We start from the raw sequence: 21,299 nt of genomic DNA on the forward strand, positions 1-21,299 counted from the left end.
CATAGAAAGAGAGTCAAGACCCATGAAATACAACCTAACAAGATGAATAAAGAGCTTTAATGTTTTTCCCCCACCCATTTACTGGGCAAAAAACCCTGCTGCATCCAGAGTCTTTTCTTATTTCTACATGCATCACTGTTATCTAAAGTGTGGAACTCTTACATCAGATAAACTATTTCTCAGACTAGGTAGCATCTGCTCGCTATTCAAGATGTCAGAACAAGGAGGATAGCCTTTATATACAAGTCAATTCAGATTATTGTCAAAAGAATTCCACAGAAAACCAGTATTGCTTAAACACTGTTTTATGCATGCAAGTGTCAATGATTATAGAGCTTGTATTCTTTGAACATTTAGAAAAGTGCCAAAAATCTTTTCATAGAACAAATATCAGTAAATAGTTATGTCATGTATCCTAACTTATGTGTCCCTTTTTTCCTCCCTTTAATTCTTCATATTTAAAGCATTATTTAATTAAGATAATCAATAACCAAGAGGATGAAATATTATTTTTGATACCCCTTGTGCTATATTACTTGTTCGCTGAGAAAGTAGATACAAATCTAGACACATCATTATCTTTTTATAATCTGGCAATTGCTAGAATGATTTATTTATTAATGAGTGGCATCTACTTAAAAATGAAGCCAATAGCTGACTTGCAGAATTATTCCCAAACTTCAAGAGTTATTAAAGGAGACACTAATACTGAAGAGATCTGTCAATTTAAAATAAGTGAATTACTTCAGGGAAGATAAGGCTGTTAATGCTAAGGCTCTAGTCACGATGACTAGACATTGTCTAATATATCAGCAGTATACCGCCTCTTAGTATCAGTTGCTAAGGAATACAAGATGATATTATACAGGTAATCCCCTGGTTACAAGCATTCCCTTAGCGAACATTCAAAGTTACACAATAAGTTCCCTCTAGTGTTTATGAACAAGTCCCAAAACTAAGAATCTTGCAGCACCACCACAGTTGTTCACCCTTAAGAACAATCACAGAGGCTCTGCAACATATGTCCTGAACGTTGCCAGCCAAAATGAAGCTTCCGAGGGGCGGATCCACCCCTCTGACGCTCCGTTCGGGCCTCGGCAGGCTTCCACAATTATGTGGAGCATGAGGTATTTCATTGAGTCAGGGAGGTCTTGGGTGGTCTTAGGCAAGTGGCCTGTTCCATCAGTAGGCCCCTCCATGGCCTTCCCCACCCTGAAATACCTCATGTACACTTAACGATCCGTTCAAGGTATGAAATTCACTCCCATGAATCCTTGGGTTATGAATGGAATGGGCAGGCTCCATTTCATTTGTAACTCGAGGACTACTTGTATTATAGTTTGTTTTATCTGTGGGCTTCTCCTCTTTTGGATATTACCCACGTATGTTTCTGTCTCCAAAAAACAAACATTAACCAGTATGTAGCAAAGGGATTTCCAAGCGGAGACAAAACCCTTTACCATCAAGTGTAACTTTTAAGATTCTGAACATGATATCCATGCACAGTAGTATGTCAAATAGAAATGCTAAGGTCTAGAGATTGCATACTGATTACAATTGTAATATATATAGTATGAGGTTACTCCTTGCAATGCAGGTGTACAAGAATAGTGATTAAGGACTCAAGATTTCTTAACATATATATTTCACTATATTCCTTTTCTAATTGTTAAATGAGAAAATTGTTCTTAATTTTCAAATAAAAGGATCACTGAAAGCAGCTGATGATTTATATCTTTTGGGTGCCAGGGACCGGTTCTGTGGAGGGCAATTTTTCTGTGGATTGGGTGTGTGTGAGATTTTGCATGATGCCTGGATCCCGTGCATGGAGCTTCGCTCACTTGTGTGGCCTGGTTGCTGCCGGTGAGCGGCCCAGGCATTGATTTATACTTTCTTGACTGCTTGATTTCATGATACTTTGCCACTAAGGAAAAATGTTTACTGATTCCTGAAAAATGGCTAATAATATACAAGCGTCTTTTTACTTGTACCTGTAATAATATTTATTCCAACAGTTTGAATAACTGCAAACTGTTCCCTGCAGAAATCAGTATCCTAACCAGAGATTCATCTGTGAACAGCAGTTTAATAAGTAGCAACACATGAGATATTACTTTGTCTCTTTGTCCTATACATAGCAACACTTACACGTGAGCCCATATGCCTAACGACATCTCGAGGCACCACTGATCTGTCTTCGAGCTTCAACTAGAGTTGAAAAAAAGAGAAGATAGTATTAATTCTAAGCATATTTTCCGACATGAACAGCCAGTACTGTATTGATTATAATTTGTATAATTTACACACACACACACACACACACACACACACACACACACACACACACACACACACTCCTTCAAAATTGTATCCCTGGGTATAAGAGCAATAAATACATAATGAAGTTTGCAATCATACAATACAATTTTTGCATCTCTCCTGTGGGTCATATACTTGGGAATCCCACAAGAAAATACATTATTCTATTCTATTTGTAATTTGTCATTCCTCAAAGCAACTCAGGCTTTCCTTGATAATATCTTCCATTCCTATACTTAAGAAGACCTAACCTGCTTATTGTCAGAATCAGACTGCACAACATGTGCTGAAACTGTTCTTTCATCACTAGCCTGAATATCACCATTAATATTGCATTATAATACCATATAATCAATGTACTGGAAATGCCATATATTCTGTATATATTATGTGTTATTTTGATTAATGAAGGGATAGGTATTCCTACATCTGCAACAGCTATGCTGCACAAAAGAATGCAGTCACATACCAGCAATATCGGGCAGTGATAATGAAATGGGGACTTTTGCATATTAACATTTGTATACTTCCTTGACAAGGTACATCATAATGCCTCTTCTGTTTCTGGGCGGTCTCTGGAACAATGCTATCTCTCCATCAATATTAAAATATGGCAAAACATTTCCAGAATGCAAAATATGGTAAAAGGCAAGTACTTACATTATTAATAACTTGTCATACTAGAAAATAGCTATGAGGACATAGTCTACAAATGTCATCTATTTATACCTAGTAACTTCTACTGTACATGCTTCCCAGTATTGTGCTTGTGTAAAGATTCATCATCAAATAAAGCAACCGTGATTGCATTAAAAAGCTTTTTAAACAGCTATCTTCCCCACAAATTTGCATTCTCTGAAAATCAATATTATGACACAATTTTAAATTCTGCTTCCACATACTCTGATAAATACATGCAGGGATGTGAATTGTTGCTTCACCTTCCAAACTTGATCATTGCTGCACACAAGCAATTCCCCCTCCCCCCACTATGCTCATTTTTGGTCTCTGTTTTGGTCACTTTTGCCTCTCGTCTCATAATTTCACTTCACTAAAAACCTATAATCTGGCAAAACAATACTTATCTGCAACTACCAACCCAAAGGTCAACAATTGTTTAGTGTGAGAGAAATAGAACTACTTTTATTACACTACACTGCTCCCTGGCAATTCTGAAATAATCTGCAGCCAGATTTTAAATAATGTCTTAAGTATTAAGTGCAAATTTTCAAGTTATCTTATAATATACTAGTATTAATTTATACAATATATGCTGATGAGAAAGAAAACTAACATTAAATATCAGAAGTCGGAAATGGACAACTTACATATTCTAGAGCTGTTCTCCAGACAATACACCATGATCTAATGATCTAAAATAAGCCCTCCATTTGGGAAATCATTGATATTATAGGCAACATTTAACTCCAGACCCCACCACAAAAAACAATAAAATCTACTGTATTCAAAAAAGTTTCAATAATTTGTGTAAACTAAAAGCTTTGTATCAGTTTAATCATTTGTATAATGTTATAACAAATATCATGAATTACATAAATTGATGCAAAAGATATATTACATCATTCATAAATTTAATAGACAGTCTGTTTAATGTGCTTCACCGTTTAACCGTCCTTGAATGGGTTATTTGCAGGAAAACAGAGCTCTTCTTGTGAAGCTATTATGTATTAAAATTATCTTGCTTCTCTTTCCAAGTACAATCAAAATGTCTCATATAAAATTAATAATTCTGATACAGAGTTTCCATAGAACCTCCAAAATAATTCTGGTATAGCAAATTCTGTTAATAATCTGATGAAAATGTGACAATAAAGTGGCCAAATATGGCTTTTTGGATAATTGTTACATTATGGTCAAGCTGCAACTGAAAATGCTCTGACAGGAAAAAAGGATTTTTATACATGCTTGTAGAAGCAAACTACCTTTAAGGTGTACAATCATGAAGCTCTAAAAACTTTAGCTGTGTCCCTTAATTCCTTCCCAAAATGGATATCAAAATACCTCTCTCCCTATTAAGTAGAGTTCCCAGTCAAAAAAAGGTAGTGCAGGCTTCTCTGAAGCTTTGAATTTTGCCAGTAAAATCACCAATGAGGGCACAACCCTCGTTCCAACTAGCCTGACCCAGTAGAGCAAAAGCTTTTAAATTACAGGAAGACCTGAACAACCTAGACAATATTTCATCACATTGTTATGTCATGAAGTCCTCTAACTTGGAACTTGAGGGGTCTGATCCAGCAAATTGTCAGTTTCAGTAACCCACAATTAATCAACCACTTGAGGCTGACTCAACAGATAATCAGCAGGAGCAGATGTGGAAGAAATTAAGGGACAATAGGCTAGTGCCTGATCAGATACCCAGCTGCAGAATATACTAGCAGATTTGGAGAACCAAACAAAGAGGAACCACTTAACTCTTTAAGAAAGAAAGTTATCAGGGCATGCAATGGAGCCAAGTGATGGCCTCTCAGTTGGAAGCTACTCATCAACCTCTGAGCTACATTTCTGTATTGATTGCTTCCTGTTCTGCTCCTTGACCTAGCCTTTCAATTCAGGCTGGCTGACTAAGCTCCTTGTTTGTTAGGCTTTCTACTGCAGCCCTATCCTTTTCTTCCTTTGAGCCCGTGCTCTGTTTGTTAACGATAGCTTCACTCTGGACTGAACTTCAAACTACCATTGTTGCGCCCAACAATCAGGCAAGGATGAGCAAATGGGTTTTATCAAAACCAGACACACATCAGATAATATTTGGCTAGTAGATTTGAATAAAAATGAAGTGTAATTCAATTGATAAAAATTTACTGAAAAGACATGTATATTACCTTAGCAAAATGTAGATTTCCTAGAGAATTTATAAATTGGGACTGGATTCTCTACGTAATCCCCATTTCCCAAGTGAAAGTTAATGGTATTTTTTTTCATCCCACTTTATAAAGATACTAGACATGGATGTCCACTTCTCCCTTTAATCTTTGTTCATAACGTTGTACTATCATACAAGATAATAATATCCACAAATTTTAAGTAAGTTACTTAATAATTACTTAAGTAATTTATTATAATAAATTACACCCAGGCTTATGGTCATGGGTGATTTCAACTTGCCGTCCATTGGTGAAACGTCTGGGATGGCTCGGGAGTTCATGGCTTCCATGACGGCCACGGACCTGACCCAATTAGTTCATGGCCCCACTCACGGACTTGATTTTTGTCTCTGGCCAGTGGTCGAGTGATCTTATTATAGGGGATATAGACATGGAACCCTTGTCATGGTCAGATCACTCGCTCCTCCACCTGGACCTTCGAACCGCTACACCCTGCCGCAGGGAGGCGGAGCCAACAAGATGGGTCTGCTCCAGGCGCCTGATGGATCCTGATAGGTTCCAGATGGAGCTTGGGCCATTTCCTGAGGATCTGGCACATGACTCAGCTGAGGACCTGGTGGCTGCCGGGGATCGGGCAGCTGGTGGGGCCTTGGATCGAGTCGTGCCTTTGCAGCCTCTGACCCGGTGCATAGGTTGTGGCTCCTTGGTTTACCGAGGAGCTGAGGGAGATGAAGCGCTGGAAAAGACGTCTGGAGAGCGGTTGGAGGGCCAGTCTCGCTGAATCTGACCGAACACTGGTAAGGTCGCATATTAAGACCTACCTAGTGGCGATAAAAGCAGAAAAGTTTAATTACTTTTCCGCTCTTATTGCGTCATCAGAGAATCGTCTGGCCACCCTGTTTAGGGTGACCCGCTCCCTGCTTCATCCGGGAGCGCGGGAGGACCCCTTGGAAGGCAGGGCTGAGGATTTCGGACAATATCTGTATGACAAAATTGCTCAGATCCGGGGGGAGTTGGACTCTGACTGGGTAGATTCGGGCAGGGTGACGAGGAATAGTCTTGAGAATGTTATCTGGGAAGAGTTTGACTCTGTGACCCCTGATGATGTGGACAGGATTCTGGGGAGACTTAGTGCGGCCACATGTTTACTGGACCCATGTCCCTCCTGGTTAGTACTGGCTTCCCGGGAGGTTACACGAGGCTGGCTCCAGGGAATTATCAACGCTTCACTGAGTGAGGGTTACTTCCCCACGGCCCTGAAAGAGGCGGTGGTGAGGCCTCTCCTCAAGAAGCCTTCCCTGGATCCGGCAGTATTAGCCAACTATCGTCCTGTCTCCAACCTTCGCTTTGTGGCGAAGGTTATTGAGAGTGTGGTCGCATGACAGTTTCCGCAGTACCTGGAGGAAACGTCTTATCTAGATCCATTCAAGTCGGGTTTCAGGCCCGGGCACAGCACGGAAACGGCATTGGTCGCGTTGGTAGATGATCTCTGGAGGGCTCGGGACAGAGGTTGCTCCTCTGTTCTGGCCCTGTTAGACCTCTCAGCGGCTTTTGGTACCATCGACCATGGTATCATGCTGCACCGGTTGGAAGAGTTGGGGATGGGGGGCACCGTGCTACGGTGGTTCACCTCCTTTCTCTCCGACCGGTCGCAGTTTGTGTTGGCAGGGGGACAGAGGTCGACCTCGAGGCCTCTCATATGTGGAGTGCCTCAGGGGTCGGTTCTCTCGCCCCTTCTGTTCAACATTTATGTGAAGCCGCTGGGTGAGATCATCCATGGCTTTGGGGTGAAGTACCACCAGTACGCTGATGACACCCAGCTGTACATCTCCACCCCTGGCCACCCCAACGATGCCCTTGAAGTAATGTCCCGGTGCCTGGAGGCTGTGCGGATCTGGATGGGGAGAAACCGGCTCAAACTCAACCCTTCCAAGACTGAGTGGCTGTGGTTCCCGTCATCCCGATATAGTCAGATGACTCCATCACTGACTATTGGGGACGAGTCTTTGGCCCCCTTGGAGAGGACTCGCAATCTGGGAGTCCTTCTGGATATGCAGCTGTCCTTGGAGGAACATCTGATGGCTGTGGCCAGGGGGACTTTTTGTCAGGTTCGCCTGATACGCCAGTTACGGCCCTTTCTTGATCGGGATTCCCTGTGCACAGTCACTCATGCCCTCGTCACCTCTCGCCTGGACTACTGCAACGCTCTCTACATGGGGCTCCCCTTGAGGGGCACCCGGAGGCTCCAACTGGTCCAGAATGCGGCCGCGCGGGTAGTTACGGGAGCTGCATGGCACTCCCATACAACACCTCTCCTGCGTGAGCTGCACTGGCTCCCAGTGGTCTTCCGGGTGCGCTTCAAGGTGTTGGTTATCACCTTTAAAGCGCTCCGTGGCATAGGACCTAGATATCTTCGACACCGCCTGCTGCTACCGACGGCCTCCCATCGACCTGTGCGCTCCCACAGAGAGGGCCTCCTCGGGGTGCCATCAGCCAAACAATGTAGGCTGGTGACTCCCAGGGGGAGGGCCTTCTCTGTGGGGACACCCACCCTCTGGAACCAACTGCCCACAGAGATAAGGAGAATCCAAGACCTCGGTGCCTTCCTCCGTGCCCTTAAAACTTTCTTTTTTCAGCAAGCCGGGCTGGCTTAACACTTTTAAATGTTTTTAACTAGTTTGTCATTGTTTTTTAATTACGGGGCCAAATTTATATATATCTTTTTAGTAGTATTTTAATGTTTGTAGTTTATGTTTTTATTTGGCTGTACACCACCCTGAGTCCTCAGGGAGAAGGGCGGAAAATAAATTTGATATAAAATAAAATTAAAAAAAATACACACACACACACACACACACACACTATATGCTAATGATGTTCTATTTATCTCTGGACCTCATGCTTTAATTCTTACTTTTATGCATCTGATTAACACCTCTGGACAAATTCCAGGATACCCCATTATAACTGGGGTATATAACTTGGTTGGGATTGATGCCTGTGAGTAAAGACTTGCCTATTTATATATTAAGTGATTATCATTTTCATATATCCATTCAGCCCATGAACAGATGACAGATATTATTTCAGTCTGTAACCACCTCCATAAACAGAAACCAAATGAGTCACAGATCATGCAGATCTAGTAAGTAATATACAAAGCTCCCTTTGCTAACAATGTGAGAAGACACAGGCTGGTCACCCTGTTTGACATTATTTTTTAACTCATCTTCTGTCATTGTTTTAATAAAATTTAACAATGTCAGATAATTTCAATGTCAGTTTACCACTCACTGGATCATAAGTTGTTTCACAATAATAATAATAATAATAATAATAATAATAATAATAATAATAATAATAATAATAATAATAATAATAATAATAATAATAATAATAAATACTGAGGGCTGGTGGCAGTACTTAGTCAAACCTAGTTGACCCAGAAAGGCAAACGGGGTTAAATGGAACACCCAAAACTTTAGGAGAGAATAGAAAATGAAAATAAATACTACCAAATTAGAATTAAAACAATGTAAAAGGACTTCCATACTACAGATTTACTATATTGGCATGTCAATACATATACCAGGACTCAAGGGAGTTTTTATTTTATTGGTATGCCACTCTTCTAAAGGTGTACTGTACATAAGTGTTTTATATGAAGTAAAACAAGAAGCTATAAAGATTATGCAACAAAGGCAAATAGCTGTCCTGAAGATTCTTTAATGCTTCATCTCTGCACACCGATGATGCTGTTAAGTTTATACCAGTGGTGAAATCCAAAAGTTTTTACTACCGATTCTGTGGGCATGGCTTGGTGGGTATGGTGTGGCTTGGTGGGTGTGGCAGGGGAAAGATACTGCAAAATCTCCATTCCTGCCCCACTCAAGGGGAAAGATACTACAAAATCCCCATTCCCTCCCCACTCTGGGAACAGCCAGAAGTGGTATTTGCCAGTTCTCCTCAACTACTCAAAATTTCCACTACCAGTTCTCCGAACTGCTCAAAATTTCTGCTACCGGTTCTCCAGAACCTGTCAGAACCTGATGAATTTCACTCCTGGTTTATACCTCCTCCTGCCTTCATTCTGGACCAGATTCATTCTCAAATTCATCTAGAGACTAGAATGAAACGGATTTAATAATGCATGTCATTTAAAAATATCTCAGCAGTTAAGACTACTTGAGCATTTCCTTATTTACAACATAATTACACACCAAATAAAACTATTTTTTAAGAGATAATGTCAGTGCTGCAGTACAGCAGGCACAATCCTCTGCATTAAAAAAAATCATTCACAATCTCCTAGCTCCTTTAGGTTTCTCTTGGACAACTTCCAAGACAATAGTCTAAAGCAAGATGGATAGGCTGCATCTCTCCAAGCAACTCTTCCATATTTTCAGGCTGTAACAACTGACATTGAATCTAAATGAAAAGGAAGCTGCTAGGATTCTTAGACAGATGCCATATGTAGACTACATTCAATTCAGCATCCAAGTCATACTGGGAGTGAGTAATAGGAAATTGAGGGCTACAAAGAGCTCAATATTATTCATCTGGGAAGCTGGTTCAATGAATCCCACAACACTAAATGCTTCAGAGGGACATTGAGAACTTCTGTGCTGGATTTGAATGTATTTAAATTTGGAGATTTTTTTGTGGGGAGAGGAATCTCTTGGCAATATTACAAAAACATACACAGCAGAAGCAAAATAAAGAGACAAGTACCATTTCTTACCCTGCAATGATTATATAATTTTACTATCATCCAACTTTTTTACTGCATGGAAATAATAATAAATTAATCCAACCGTGGTCTGTTGGAAAGTATGTCTATGACATCTAATTATGTATTTCACAGATTAGCATCAATGTATCTGTGGCAAAATCTCATTTAAGAATACTGCTCATCAACATTCTAAGTTTTATAAATTACTATTCAGTAAGCAGCCTAAATGAGGTTGCATGTCAAGGTTGCCATGGAAACTATTTCCACAGTAAAAAATATCAGACAAGCAATGATCCATTGAACAAGACAGTATTCTTCCATAACAAGAACTAGTAGCTATATTACTAGCTCTCAAGATTGCTCTTCCAATATTTCGTAACATTTCCTTACTGTTCCTCAGTTGAACACAAAAAACCCATCTATTTAGTGTCTAATATTGTCAAATTATAGTTTAAAGTTCATTTACAGAAACATGGTCTTAATATTAAGTCAGTAAAAAGCCTTTGTTTTATATTCATTTTCTTAATTGGCAGAACTTGGTACTACTTAAAATTAAAAACACTTATGGGAAATACACTTTTATTCTAGTGGTGAGCATGGTCAATGTATTACTGAATTATTTCCTTATGGAAAAGCCATTGTGCAGATAAATATTATGAAATTATATTGGTTTTGTTGGCAAACAGAAATTGAAATAAAAATCACTAGTGCCTCTTACCTATGTACTGTAAAAGGATGTCACTTTTTTCAATTATACAGTGGTTTGCTTCATAACATATAGTAATTGTTTGTTTTGTTAGGACTAGTTTGCAATACCAGTGATTCTCAAAGGTTAGCATCTGGTTTTCCCTTCCGGGAAATTTAAACTAAGAAAATAGCAACACTAGCACTAGGTGGCACTGTTATCTATCAGGAAATTTTTCACAGGATTCTGCATCTGACTGACACTCCCAGAGTTGAGACAAATTGGAGTAAGGACATGCTTTCATTAAATGTAACAGAGCAGTAAAAACTGAACAAGAATGTAGGGTGGATGGGAACATAGGAACTATTCTACCATCTTCTCCCTTGTAATAGGCTACTTTTTAAGGAAGCGGGGGAGGAAAGTGATACACTATAGAGATGTTCAGTACACAGGTGAAATGAACAGTATTTGCCATTGCAATCCCAATGAATGAAGCTCACAGCTTTTTATTCTGAGGTATTTTAAGATAGGAACGGTATAAAGCTACACTGATTAACAGAAAATTTGACACCGAGAAACAGTAGATTTACTTCAGTTGTACATAAATGTCTTGTAAGAGCCCTCGTGCAAGTATCAAATTCTAAAGAAATGTTAAACAAAGAACAGTTAGATTTCCAAGTCTTTGAAAACCTGGCTTTTATCCCAGTCTGGCTGCAGAGCCTCTGTTAATTTTTCTTTGGTATCTTGTTCGTTTCATCCAAACGTGTATGATCCTTTTTAAATTGTCATATTGTCTTCACCATTTAAAGTGTAAGCTGCCCAGAGTAATTTGAAGTTGGGTGCCCTCTAAATTTAATACATAAGTAAGTATCACAATAAGTCATTTTTGGCAGCATGTAATGTATACACGCACACCCACGCCATCAGATTAAAGGTAGTCCTCGTTTAGCAACCACAATTGGGACTGCTCCTAATAGCTTTCCCATAAGCAAGGGAATTGGGTCTGAGAATGGAAATGCTTGCAGGTAGATGTTTACGTAATCATCTCCTTAATTTTAATCAACTAACCAATACACCAAAAAATGAGTGAGAAGAGAGACTACGTATTCATTTAGTAAAATTCCTGTTTTGATTATTTGTTTATGACTGAGAAAGGAGGAGCTAATACTGATGCCTTCCATGTTGGATTTAACTTTAAATATTATTGTGGAATTAGATATTTCCCAGGAATATTAACACTTTTTTGTAGAATTGACTTGATTCTCAGCATGTAAATCTAGAAGTCCGCTTGATGAATTATTTGTGATAAATGATTGAGAGAATTAGTGAAGGATACAAACAGCAATTAAAAATTCTGAATTTGGGACATACCATTATTTGTTAATCTCAAGACTGGATGTTGGGAAGAATGGAAATAAAAGAAAATGAAGGTCGGGAAAAGAACTAAAGCAGGGCTGTCAAACTCCCGGCCTGTGGGCCGGATGTGTCAAGCGCTGGCCACGCCCACGCCAGGTTTAGCGAACGGGGAAAAAGCCCCGATATGTTATGTGATGCCCCCGTGATGTGAGTTTGATACCCCTGAACTAGAGTGACAACACAATAACTGAAAAAAGGGAACATACAATTCCTGTATTTAACATGTATTAGGAAATAGATTAATTTGCCTCAGAGTGAAAGAAAAGTTGACATAAAGAGAACGTAGAAGGTAGGTGGAAAAGTATTAAAAAGTGTGTGTAGTTATGCTAATGAGAAAATGGAAAAGGATGGTGGGTGAAAGACTGAGAGAAGCTATGGATGAGAAAAAATGAACGTAAACGAATAACTGGCAAAAAGATGAATGGCAGAGGGGTACTGTATAAGGTAGATAGAGAAGAAAAATATAATTGCAAAAATGTAATCAAAAGAACAAGCAATGGTTAGGATTAAAAGCCACAGAAAAAATGTAGAGTGATTTTGACACTATAATTTTGGAAGCAAGTTAAAAGGGGTAAACACAGAGGCTCCACCAAAGTGGACAGAAGTTAAAAATAAAAGTGATGAAATGATCTGGGATGGAACTGAAATAAGGGAAGGCTAAAGGAGTAATTTATAGATTTGTATGGGAAAGACAGTGATATATGTCAATACATGTCAATGAGATGAATATTATAGATATAAAATTTAATGTCCAGCTCTGAAGAGGGCATTTTCCCTGAAATCAAGCCAATGCCATCAATTCACTTTCCCTGATAAATAGCAGAGTCATTCCTATAGTTCAGATTGCAGAAGAGTATGAAAGTTACTGGAACAATCTCAACTTCATTTTTTGTTCAGTGAAAACATTTCAATTCCCTCCCTCTCGCTCTTGCAGTGATGTTTGAACTATAGTTAAAAGATGGCGGCAGATGTTTTATAAAGAAAAAATGCATAAACCAAACAAAACTGTACAGCTACAAAAGTGTATGCAGTACACTGAGTGTATCAATTCAGCAGCCAAAATGCTTTATATTCTGAAGATGTATTTCACCAGCTGGAACTGGCGGAGGGTGGAGAATGACACTCAATACTACTCTGCTCATCTCTTTTACACAGCGCAGTTACTAGTATTCATATCAAAGAGCATCAAGTACAAAATAAATGTGAAACATCAGAAAATAAAGTAAATACATATAGAGCTCTTAATTAAATCATATGAAATACGAATCAATTTTCAAGAAAACCCCCACAATTCCCAAATAAAACACAATTGCTTGAGCGGCATGAATAGAATTTCACATCTGAGCATTCCTCCCCCTTTAGTATTTCTACCTCAGCCTTTCCCAAATTATACATTTTCCAAAACCCTGGATTTTAAAATTTATTTATTGCATTTGTATACTGCCAAGTCTGCCAGAGAAGACTTCTGGTTTATAGCAAAAATCCAGAAACGATCAAAATCTTGACTACTGATCATCAATAATAAAATGTCTATGGTATTAAATTATTGTATTAAAGCATAATCATATAATATTGTCATCATCATCCTTACTAACTGAAGAAGAATTATATCGTTATCTTTCTGAATGTTGGTAGTAGCTAGGAATTTCCCAGAAATTCACAGCCAGTATGATCATTGCAAAAAATTCTAGATGTTGAAGTCCAAATGTCTAGAAGGCATCAAATTATAAAATGTTATTATACAGCAAAAAAATGGGGTATCATGTGGAAATAGCCTTTAAACCAATATGGTGGATAGAGTCACACTCACAGTTTCTCCAATACTGAACTGTATTCATTCTAAACATAGCAATTACTTTACCTATCTGAGATATTAGTACAGGTAATCCTTCACTTACAACTATTCATTTAGCGACTCTTTAAAGTTACAACGGCACTGAAAAATATGATTTATGACCAGTTCTTGCACTTATAACTGTCACAGCATCCCCACAGTCACTTGATCAAAGTTCGGGTGTTTGACAACTGACATATATTTATGTTGGTTGCACCATCCTAAGGTTATGTGATCATCATTTGTGATGACCTTCCCAGATGGCTTCCAACAAGCAAAGTCAATGGGAGAAGCTGGATTCCAGAGATTTCCATGCTGGAAGAAGTTTTTATTAAAGTTTTGGAAGTATTATAAGCCCAATATTATGTCTGATAAAACCACATGGCTGTAACAAGGGGAAAAAAAACGTGGCAATGGAGACAGATTCATACAGTAAAAGGTTACTTTTTAGATCTCTGCAGAGATACATATTTAGTTTTACCTACTTTTAAGCTATGCATGTTAATCCAAAAACATGCATCCTGGTATTAGGAAAACAAGAGATTAGTTAAGAATCACCCAGTTACTGAAGCCAACACTGTCACATATCTGAATATCATTTTCCTCCCCAAATTAATGAACACAATCTGGAAACAATCCAGACCCACTCTAGCAAATATTCTGCTGTTTCTCTAAAGAGCTTGTTATTGTGGGGTGTGTGGGGTTTGTTGTTTCCCTTTACCTTTCACACATGGTATATTTAATGTTTGACAATTGTCTCTCCATTAGGAAATGGATGCTTGCTGTAAAATATTTTTGCTGTAAAATATTAGATATCAGTAGTGGGCAACACCACTTTTCCAGACTGGATCAAGAATCTGCTGCACCTCAGAATCATTATTCCAGGCCAAATTGACTGATTAGGTCATTGAGCTGCCACAATGTTCTGAAGCTTATACAACGTGGCCAAGCATGATTCACAATATTCCAGAAACTGCTAGATCTGATCAAAGTTTAGACATTAAGCAGATTTTAACTACATCACTGTTTTTAAATTTAGCCATAAATATTGGTTTTCAATCACAGTTCTTTTCCACATTTGGCAATTAGGAATCTTGATCAAGAAAAATGTACTTAGATATGCAACTAAAAAATCCTGATAAGATCTCCTAGTAATAGAGCAACATTATTTTTAAGAAGACTAAAATAAAATAATGAAATAAAATACATAAAACAAAAAACAAAATAACCCAAAAACAAAATAGACTTTTAGTAATTCTTTCTGTTGGCATATTTAGATTTCAGCATAAGATCTGGAATACAAAAGATCAAAATAGAAGTCATAGCATAAAAATGCATTCCTCAGTTTATGCCTAAGTGATGATGTTCAACGGTGTATCATTATTCCAGAGCTGTGATTTTGTGTAAGAGTTGTCTGGAGGCTATAAGGATATGTATGGGGTGAAACAAGCTGAGACAGATCCCTAGCTAATCTGTTAATCCAGAAACATTGGAACGTTGTTCTAGGAGGGGTCATACTCCTCCCAAAGAGTTCAATATGACATAGAAGTACTCATAGACTCGTAACTTCTTGAACATAAAACGGAGATTGGGGATAGGGGATAGGTAGCTTCAACTAATGTATCCCATTGGATACATTGCATGGCCCTATTTGGACAGGGAAACGTTGACAATAGTTATTCATATCTTCATTACAACATGCTGTAGTGGGACAGCCTTTGAAGATAGAATGTGGTTGGCAGCTTCATATTAAGGAAACCAATTATAGTAAAGTTACACCCATCTTATGGTTGCTGCACTGGTTTTTTAATGTAATGTAATGTTATATTGATTTTAATTGTCCTTTTTACTTGCATACTGTTCCAAATAGATACTGCAAATAAATAAAAGTCCCAATGGAATTTAATCAGGTTTACTCCCAAGCAAAGCTAACCATTATTTCCTGAGAAATGGCTGCAGCTGATCTGAGAGCAGAATTATTTTCCCATAGCAAATCTTTCATGTATATGCACCTCCTCCTATATTTTAAGAAGGAAGGGTCCCACTGTAAAATATCTCCAGAGGCCCACCGTTTTTAACAGGGATACATTATATTCCAACAAGTTCCTAATGGAAGAGGAAAATCTGTGGTCCTTTATATGTTACTGTAGATTAAATTTTAAAGTAGTGATGTAGTTAAAATCTACAAATTTTAACAGCCTTAGCCAAGATGATTAATGCTAAAGATGTTGAGAGATATTTCTAGTGAGCTTTTTAAAGCTGTGTATTTCAGATGATAGTATGTTCCATCAGAACAGTAAATGTTAACTACTTTTTTTCAGAACTGATTCATTTGAATAGTTTTAGATTCTGTCTCTTCCCAAACTCTAACAGCAATCTTTCCCAAATAAAAGTTCTCCAGAACTTTTGAGGTTGGAATTTCAAGAATTCCTAACCATTACAGCCAATAGATGAAGAAGGCTAAAAAGACAAACTTTTAAGACAAAAATGGCTATTGTGGGATGAAGTATGCATGGTATGAGAATCCAGGAAGCCAATTTTCCCCCCAGGAATTACGACTTTGTATAGAACAGGGGTCTCCAATGTTGGCAACTTTAAGCCTGGAGGACTTCAACTCCCAGAATTCTCCAGCCAGCAATTCTGGGAGTTGAAGTCCACCAGGCTTAAAGTTGCCAAAGTTGGAGACCCCGATCTAGACTCTATATTAATATATTGGAAATACAGGACAATAACTCCATGTTTATTGGTTGTGGCAGGATAGACATATGGATAATAAATAAACAAATTAAGTTGTTAACTTTTTTAAAAAAAATCTGAGTTGTATTGTTACATATATGTACGTTGGTGTGGTAAACACAAAAAAACTGCTTTCTTTCGTTTTCATGGAGTTATTTTTGTTGTAGTGTTATTTTTGCATTTTAGAGTATTTCTTCCCTTTTCTCATTTAATTGTATTAAAATGTTTTTTTTAAAAAAATCAAATTTTGGTCACTGAATTCTTTTCTTTCTTGACATTTTTTATCCTGCTTCCTAAGTAATAAACACAACAGGGATAATAAATTTTATTGCATACTAGGATGAAGACACTTTTAAATTATTTTTGCACCCACTGCAGTTTAAATTTGGTATCCCTTTTTTTCTGTTTCCACAGCTTAATTGACTACTTTCTTTCCAGGTTACAAGCTTTGTGGTAAATAATTACTGATGTATTTAAAACTCCAGCTTTGTAAAAATAAAAATAATAATAATAATTTCAGAATAATTCATATAGTGAAATTGAGCATTAGGCTTACCTTGAAGCTGTGGCATCGTCCAGACATGGGTTGCTTCAGTTGGATCTGCTGTTGGCTGAGTCATAGTTTTTTGACCACACCCCTTGCTTCTCTCTTTCAGGCTCAGTTTCGGCGAAGAAGGGCACAAGAAAGATCTCCAACAGGAACCATCACCGTTAGAGATAGGAACGGGTCCAACACGGCAACTGGAAAAGAAGCTCCTTGGACATTAGAAAAAGTCAGGTACAGGCCCTGAGACAGAGGGAGGGGCTGGACGATGCCACAGCTTCAATGAAAACCGGCATTCAAGGTAAGCCTAATGCCCATTTTCCATTGATGGCTGTGGCATCGTCCAGACATGGGACATACTAAAGTTTTGGCAGTCCTAAGGGCGGGATACCGAAGGGCCTGGAGAGACCCCGGCTTGATGCACCTGTTATAATACCCTCCTGCCAAAAGATGCTTCAGCTGAAGCAAAAACATCTAAATTATAATGGCGAATAAATGGTGAGGGAGTGGACCAGGTGGCCGCTCTGCAGACCTCCTCAAGAGAGGCTTGAGTTGCCCAGGCCGCTGAAGTAGTGCACTCCGCGTGGAATGAGCAGTGATGCGGCTGGGAACGGGAAGCGCCTGGGCTTGATGTGCCAAGGCAATGCAAACTCTGATCCAGCAACCAATTGTTGCGGAGGAGACCTTATACCCTAAGAAATTTGATAAAAATGAAACAAATCAGGCCTCAGATTTTCTGAAAGGGGCAGTTCTTTTAATGGAGATTTTGAGAGCCCTCCACACATCTAAACCTCTGCTCCAAGCCATGAGAAGGCCTTGGACAAAAATTAGGAAGAACAACCTCCTGAGCCTGTGAAAAAGGGAATTTACTTTAGGGATAAAGGAGGGGTCCAAGTGTAAGACAACAGTGTCTGGTCTGAAAACACAGAGATCTTCTCTAACAGAAAGGGCTCAGATATGCGTCGAGCCGATGTTATGGCCATTAGGAAGGCTACTTTGAGAGTGAGGAAATGGAGGTGGACAGTTTGGAGAGGCTCAAAGGGAACCCCAGTTAATGCCTTAAGTACTTTGGGCAAATCCTAAGTGGGATATCTATGAATTGAAGAAGGCCATAAGAGATTGGCACCTCTCTTTTTTAATAACTGGGTGATGAGTAAGTGGCACCCCAGTGGCACCAGACAAGGCCGTAGATATGGCAGCCATGTGTCTCCTGAGGGTGCTATGGACCAGGCCGCAGTCTAAGCAATCCTGCAGGAATTCAAGTAGCTGGGGAGCGGAAGCTGAGAGGGTTAACCTGGTGGGATTTACACCACCTATAAAAGGTTAGCCAAGTGGCATTGTAGAGCCTGACAGTGGACCTATGTCTGCAGGCTTGCACGGTGTGGATAATCCTATCCGAATACTTGTCCCATTTTAGAAGGACCCTTTCAAGTGCCAGGCAGTCAGTTGGAGCCACTGAGGTTCCGGATGAATTAGGACTCCTTGGCGCAGGATGACCTGATCCGATGGAATCTTCCAAGGTTGCGATATGGAAAGACTGACCAGGTTCGCAAACCATGGGCGACTTGGTCAATGAGGAGCCACGAGGATAATTTCTGCCCTGTCGGTGATGACTTTCTGAATCAGGACCTGAATTAGGGGTAGTGGAAGAAAGGCATAGTGAAGTCCTGATGGCCATTTCAGTCAGACAGTGTTGACCCCCTCTGCTCCTGGTATCGGGAACCAATCGAGGAAGTTGATTGTTCAGGTTCGTCGCGAAAAGGTCTATGGTTGGAATCCCGAACCTGTTGCATATCTGTTGGAATATGTCTGGATGGCTCTGTCACTCGGCATTGTCCACCTGAGTCCTGCTGAGAAAATCCACTTGGGTGTTCTCTGTCCCTGCTATGTGGTCTGCCTGAATGGATAGGAGATGTTGCTTGGCCCACTTGCCAAGTCGAAGGAATTCTTCCATGAGTCGCCTCGAACGAGTCTCCCCTTGACGACTGACATGAGCTTTTGCAGCAATGTTGTCTGTCAATATCAGGACATGCCTGTTTTGTACAGTCCTTTGAAAATGACTGAGGGCTAGGTGAATGGCTTTCAGCTTAGCCAATTGATAGGGTTGATCAGATCGTTTTCTGACCAACAGCCTTGCACTACCTGCAATTCGAGGTGGGCTCCCCAGCCTGACAGGCTGGCATCTGTAGTGAGAACGAGTTTGTCGTGGTCCGCGAAGAGACATCCCTTGTCTAGAGAAGGCGATGTCCACCAATGTAGTAATCGACTGACAGAGAGAGGAACTCTGACTGTGGTCATGGTATGAGCCTGACACTTTCTTTAGAAGGGAAACAAGAACCACTGTATCTGTCGAGTATGAAGGTGAGCCCAGGGAATGATCTGAACACGAGACCATCTTGCCCAGGAGTTTGGACGAAATGGCCAAGGGAACTGATGGGTTGTGAATTTGGGTCCCCAATTCCCATATGTCAGACCTCCGTTCCAAGGACAGGTAGCCTGTTCCCTGGAATTGATGATGACGCCAAGATGGATAATTCTGGTGACTGGAACCAACGTCCAAATTGTGAGGTCCAGATCTTTTAAGGCTTGGTCCTAAGAATGAGACTGAATTAGAATATCGTCCAGGTATCCCTGGAGTCTGACTGGTTTCGACCGTAGGTGAGCTGCCACAACCGCCAGGACCTTTGTGAAACATCTTGGGGCCGAGGCCAGTCCAAAGGACAGAGCCCTGTATTGCAGATGTTTGCCTGCATAGCTGAAGCGCAGGTATTTCCGATGTGCTGGCAGAATGGGAATGTGGAGATAAGCCTCCATGAGATCTACAGAAACTAGAAAATCATTGGGACGAATCCCTTGAAGGATAGAGGTTAGTGAGCACATTTTGAATTTGTGGTAGACTATGTATGAATTGAGGGACTTTAAATCTAGAATTGCTCTCCACCCACCCCCCTGATCGCTTCGGAACCATGAACAGGATGGAATAATAGCCCTGTTTCCACTGACCTTGAGGAACCTCCTCTATAGCATGAATTTGAAGGAGGTGTTGAACAGCTTGTTTCATCATCTGTCATCTGGTCTTGCTGTGTGAAGAGGGCACTGAAGGAAGCGGTTGGGAGGTTGGGAGAGAAATTCTAGAGGAAGGCCGAATTTTACTACCAAGAGGACCCAAAGATCCGGTGTTGAGCTTTTCCACCTGTCCGCAAATAGGGCCAGGCGGCCTCCAATTGGAGGAGTGGGCGGTGAGTCATTTACGACTGCGGGATTGGCGAGAGCCAGATCCGAGGAAGGACTCCTTAGACTGCGGGAAGGGTCTGGTCCTGTCCCAAAAGGACTGAAAGTCTGATGGTCGGTTCGACCCCTGAAGGAAAACTTGAGGAGAGGGGATTCCCTGGAAATAGGTACAAAAGGACTACCTCCTGTAGAATGGGGAGGACCTGCTGTCAGCATGTCTGGTAGTTAAAGGCAGAATTTTTTGCTTGTCATGTGTTTCAACGAGAAGCGGCTCAAGTGACTCACCGAACAGTTTCTCTGCTGAATATGGAGCTGCAGCCAAATGCCATTTTGCCTTAAGATCTGCTGGCCACTGGCGAAGCCAAAGCAGGCTGCGGGCGGACACTGTAGAAGCTAGACTCTAGATACATATTTGGTTGAATTTAAAGTGGCATCAGCTGAAAATTGAGTGGCAGCAATGATCTTATTGATATCCTGATGGAGACAAATCTCACTAGGGGGTACCCTGGCCTACAACTGCTGGAGCCACAAAATAGTGGTTCTATTGAAAAAGGAGGCCGAGGAAGCCACTTGAATTGCCCATGCTGCAGCTTGATGATTCTTTTTAAAGAGAATATCAAATTTCTTATCCTCCAGTCGTAGACCTTCAGAAGTATCCCCTGCCACATACGAAGAGGAAGAGGAAAGAGCTGCTACAGTACTGTCCACTGGGGGAATCTGCAATTGCTGGGCAAACCTAGGTGCTACAACATAATATTTTTTATCTGTACAATGTGGTGATGATAGGGTTGCAGGGCTGGACCATTGCTTTTTAACAATATCTATGAACAATTTTGATGTTGGAATAAAACACTGTTCAGCAGGGGACTCAGAAAAAAGGCCCTGTGGTTGTCCCTGTTGAGCTTCCTGTGCTTCCTTGAGGTAATCATCCTCTTTTAATGCAGCAATGATTCGGGCCT

General features: G+C 40.1%; 1 protein-coding gene across 2 annotated transcripts in view; it reads right to left on the bottom strand.

Annotated features, from left to right (window-relative positions):
• The window catches only part of UBE2O (ubiquitin conjugating enzyme E2 O), a 75,958-nt gene that overhangs the window by 25,260 nt on the left and 29,399 nt on the right, over window positions 1-21,299 (bottom strand). For both annotated transcript variants that reach the window (XM_034408569.2, XM_034408568.3), the window contains exon 2: window positions 2,149-2,208. In XM_034408569.2, coding sequence (XP_034264460.2) covers window positions 2,149-2,208 — 60 coding nt within the window. The remainder of the gene's footprint in view (window positions 1-2,148; window positions 2,209-21,299) is intronic.

The sequence above is a fragment of the Pantherophis guttatus genome, chromosome 2, assembly GCF_059756535.1.
Source record: "Pantherophis guttatus breed Tessera chromosome 2, ASM5975653v1, whole genome shotgun sequence".
Lineage (NCBI taxonomy): Eukaryota > Metazoa > Chordata > Lepidosauria > Squamata > Colubridae > Pantherophis > Pantherophis guttatus.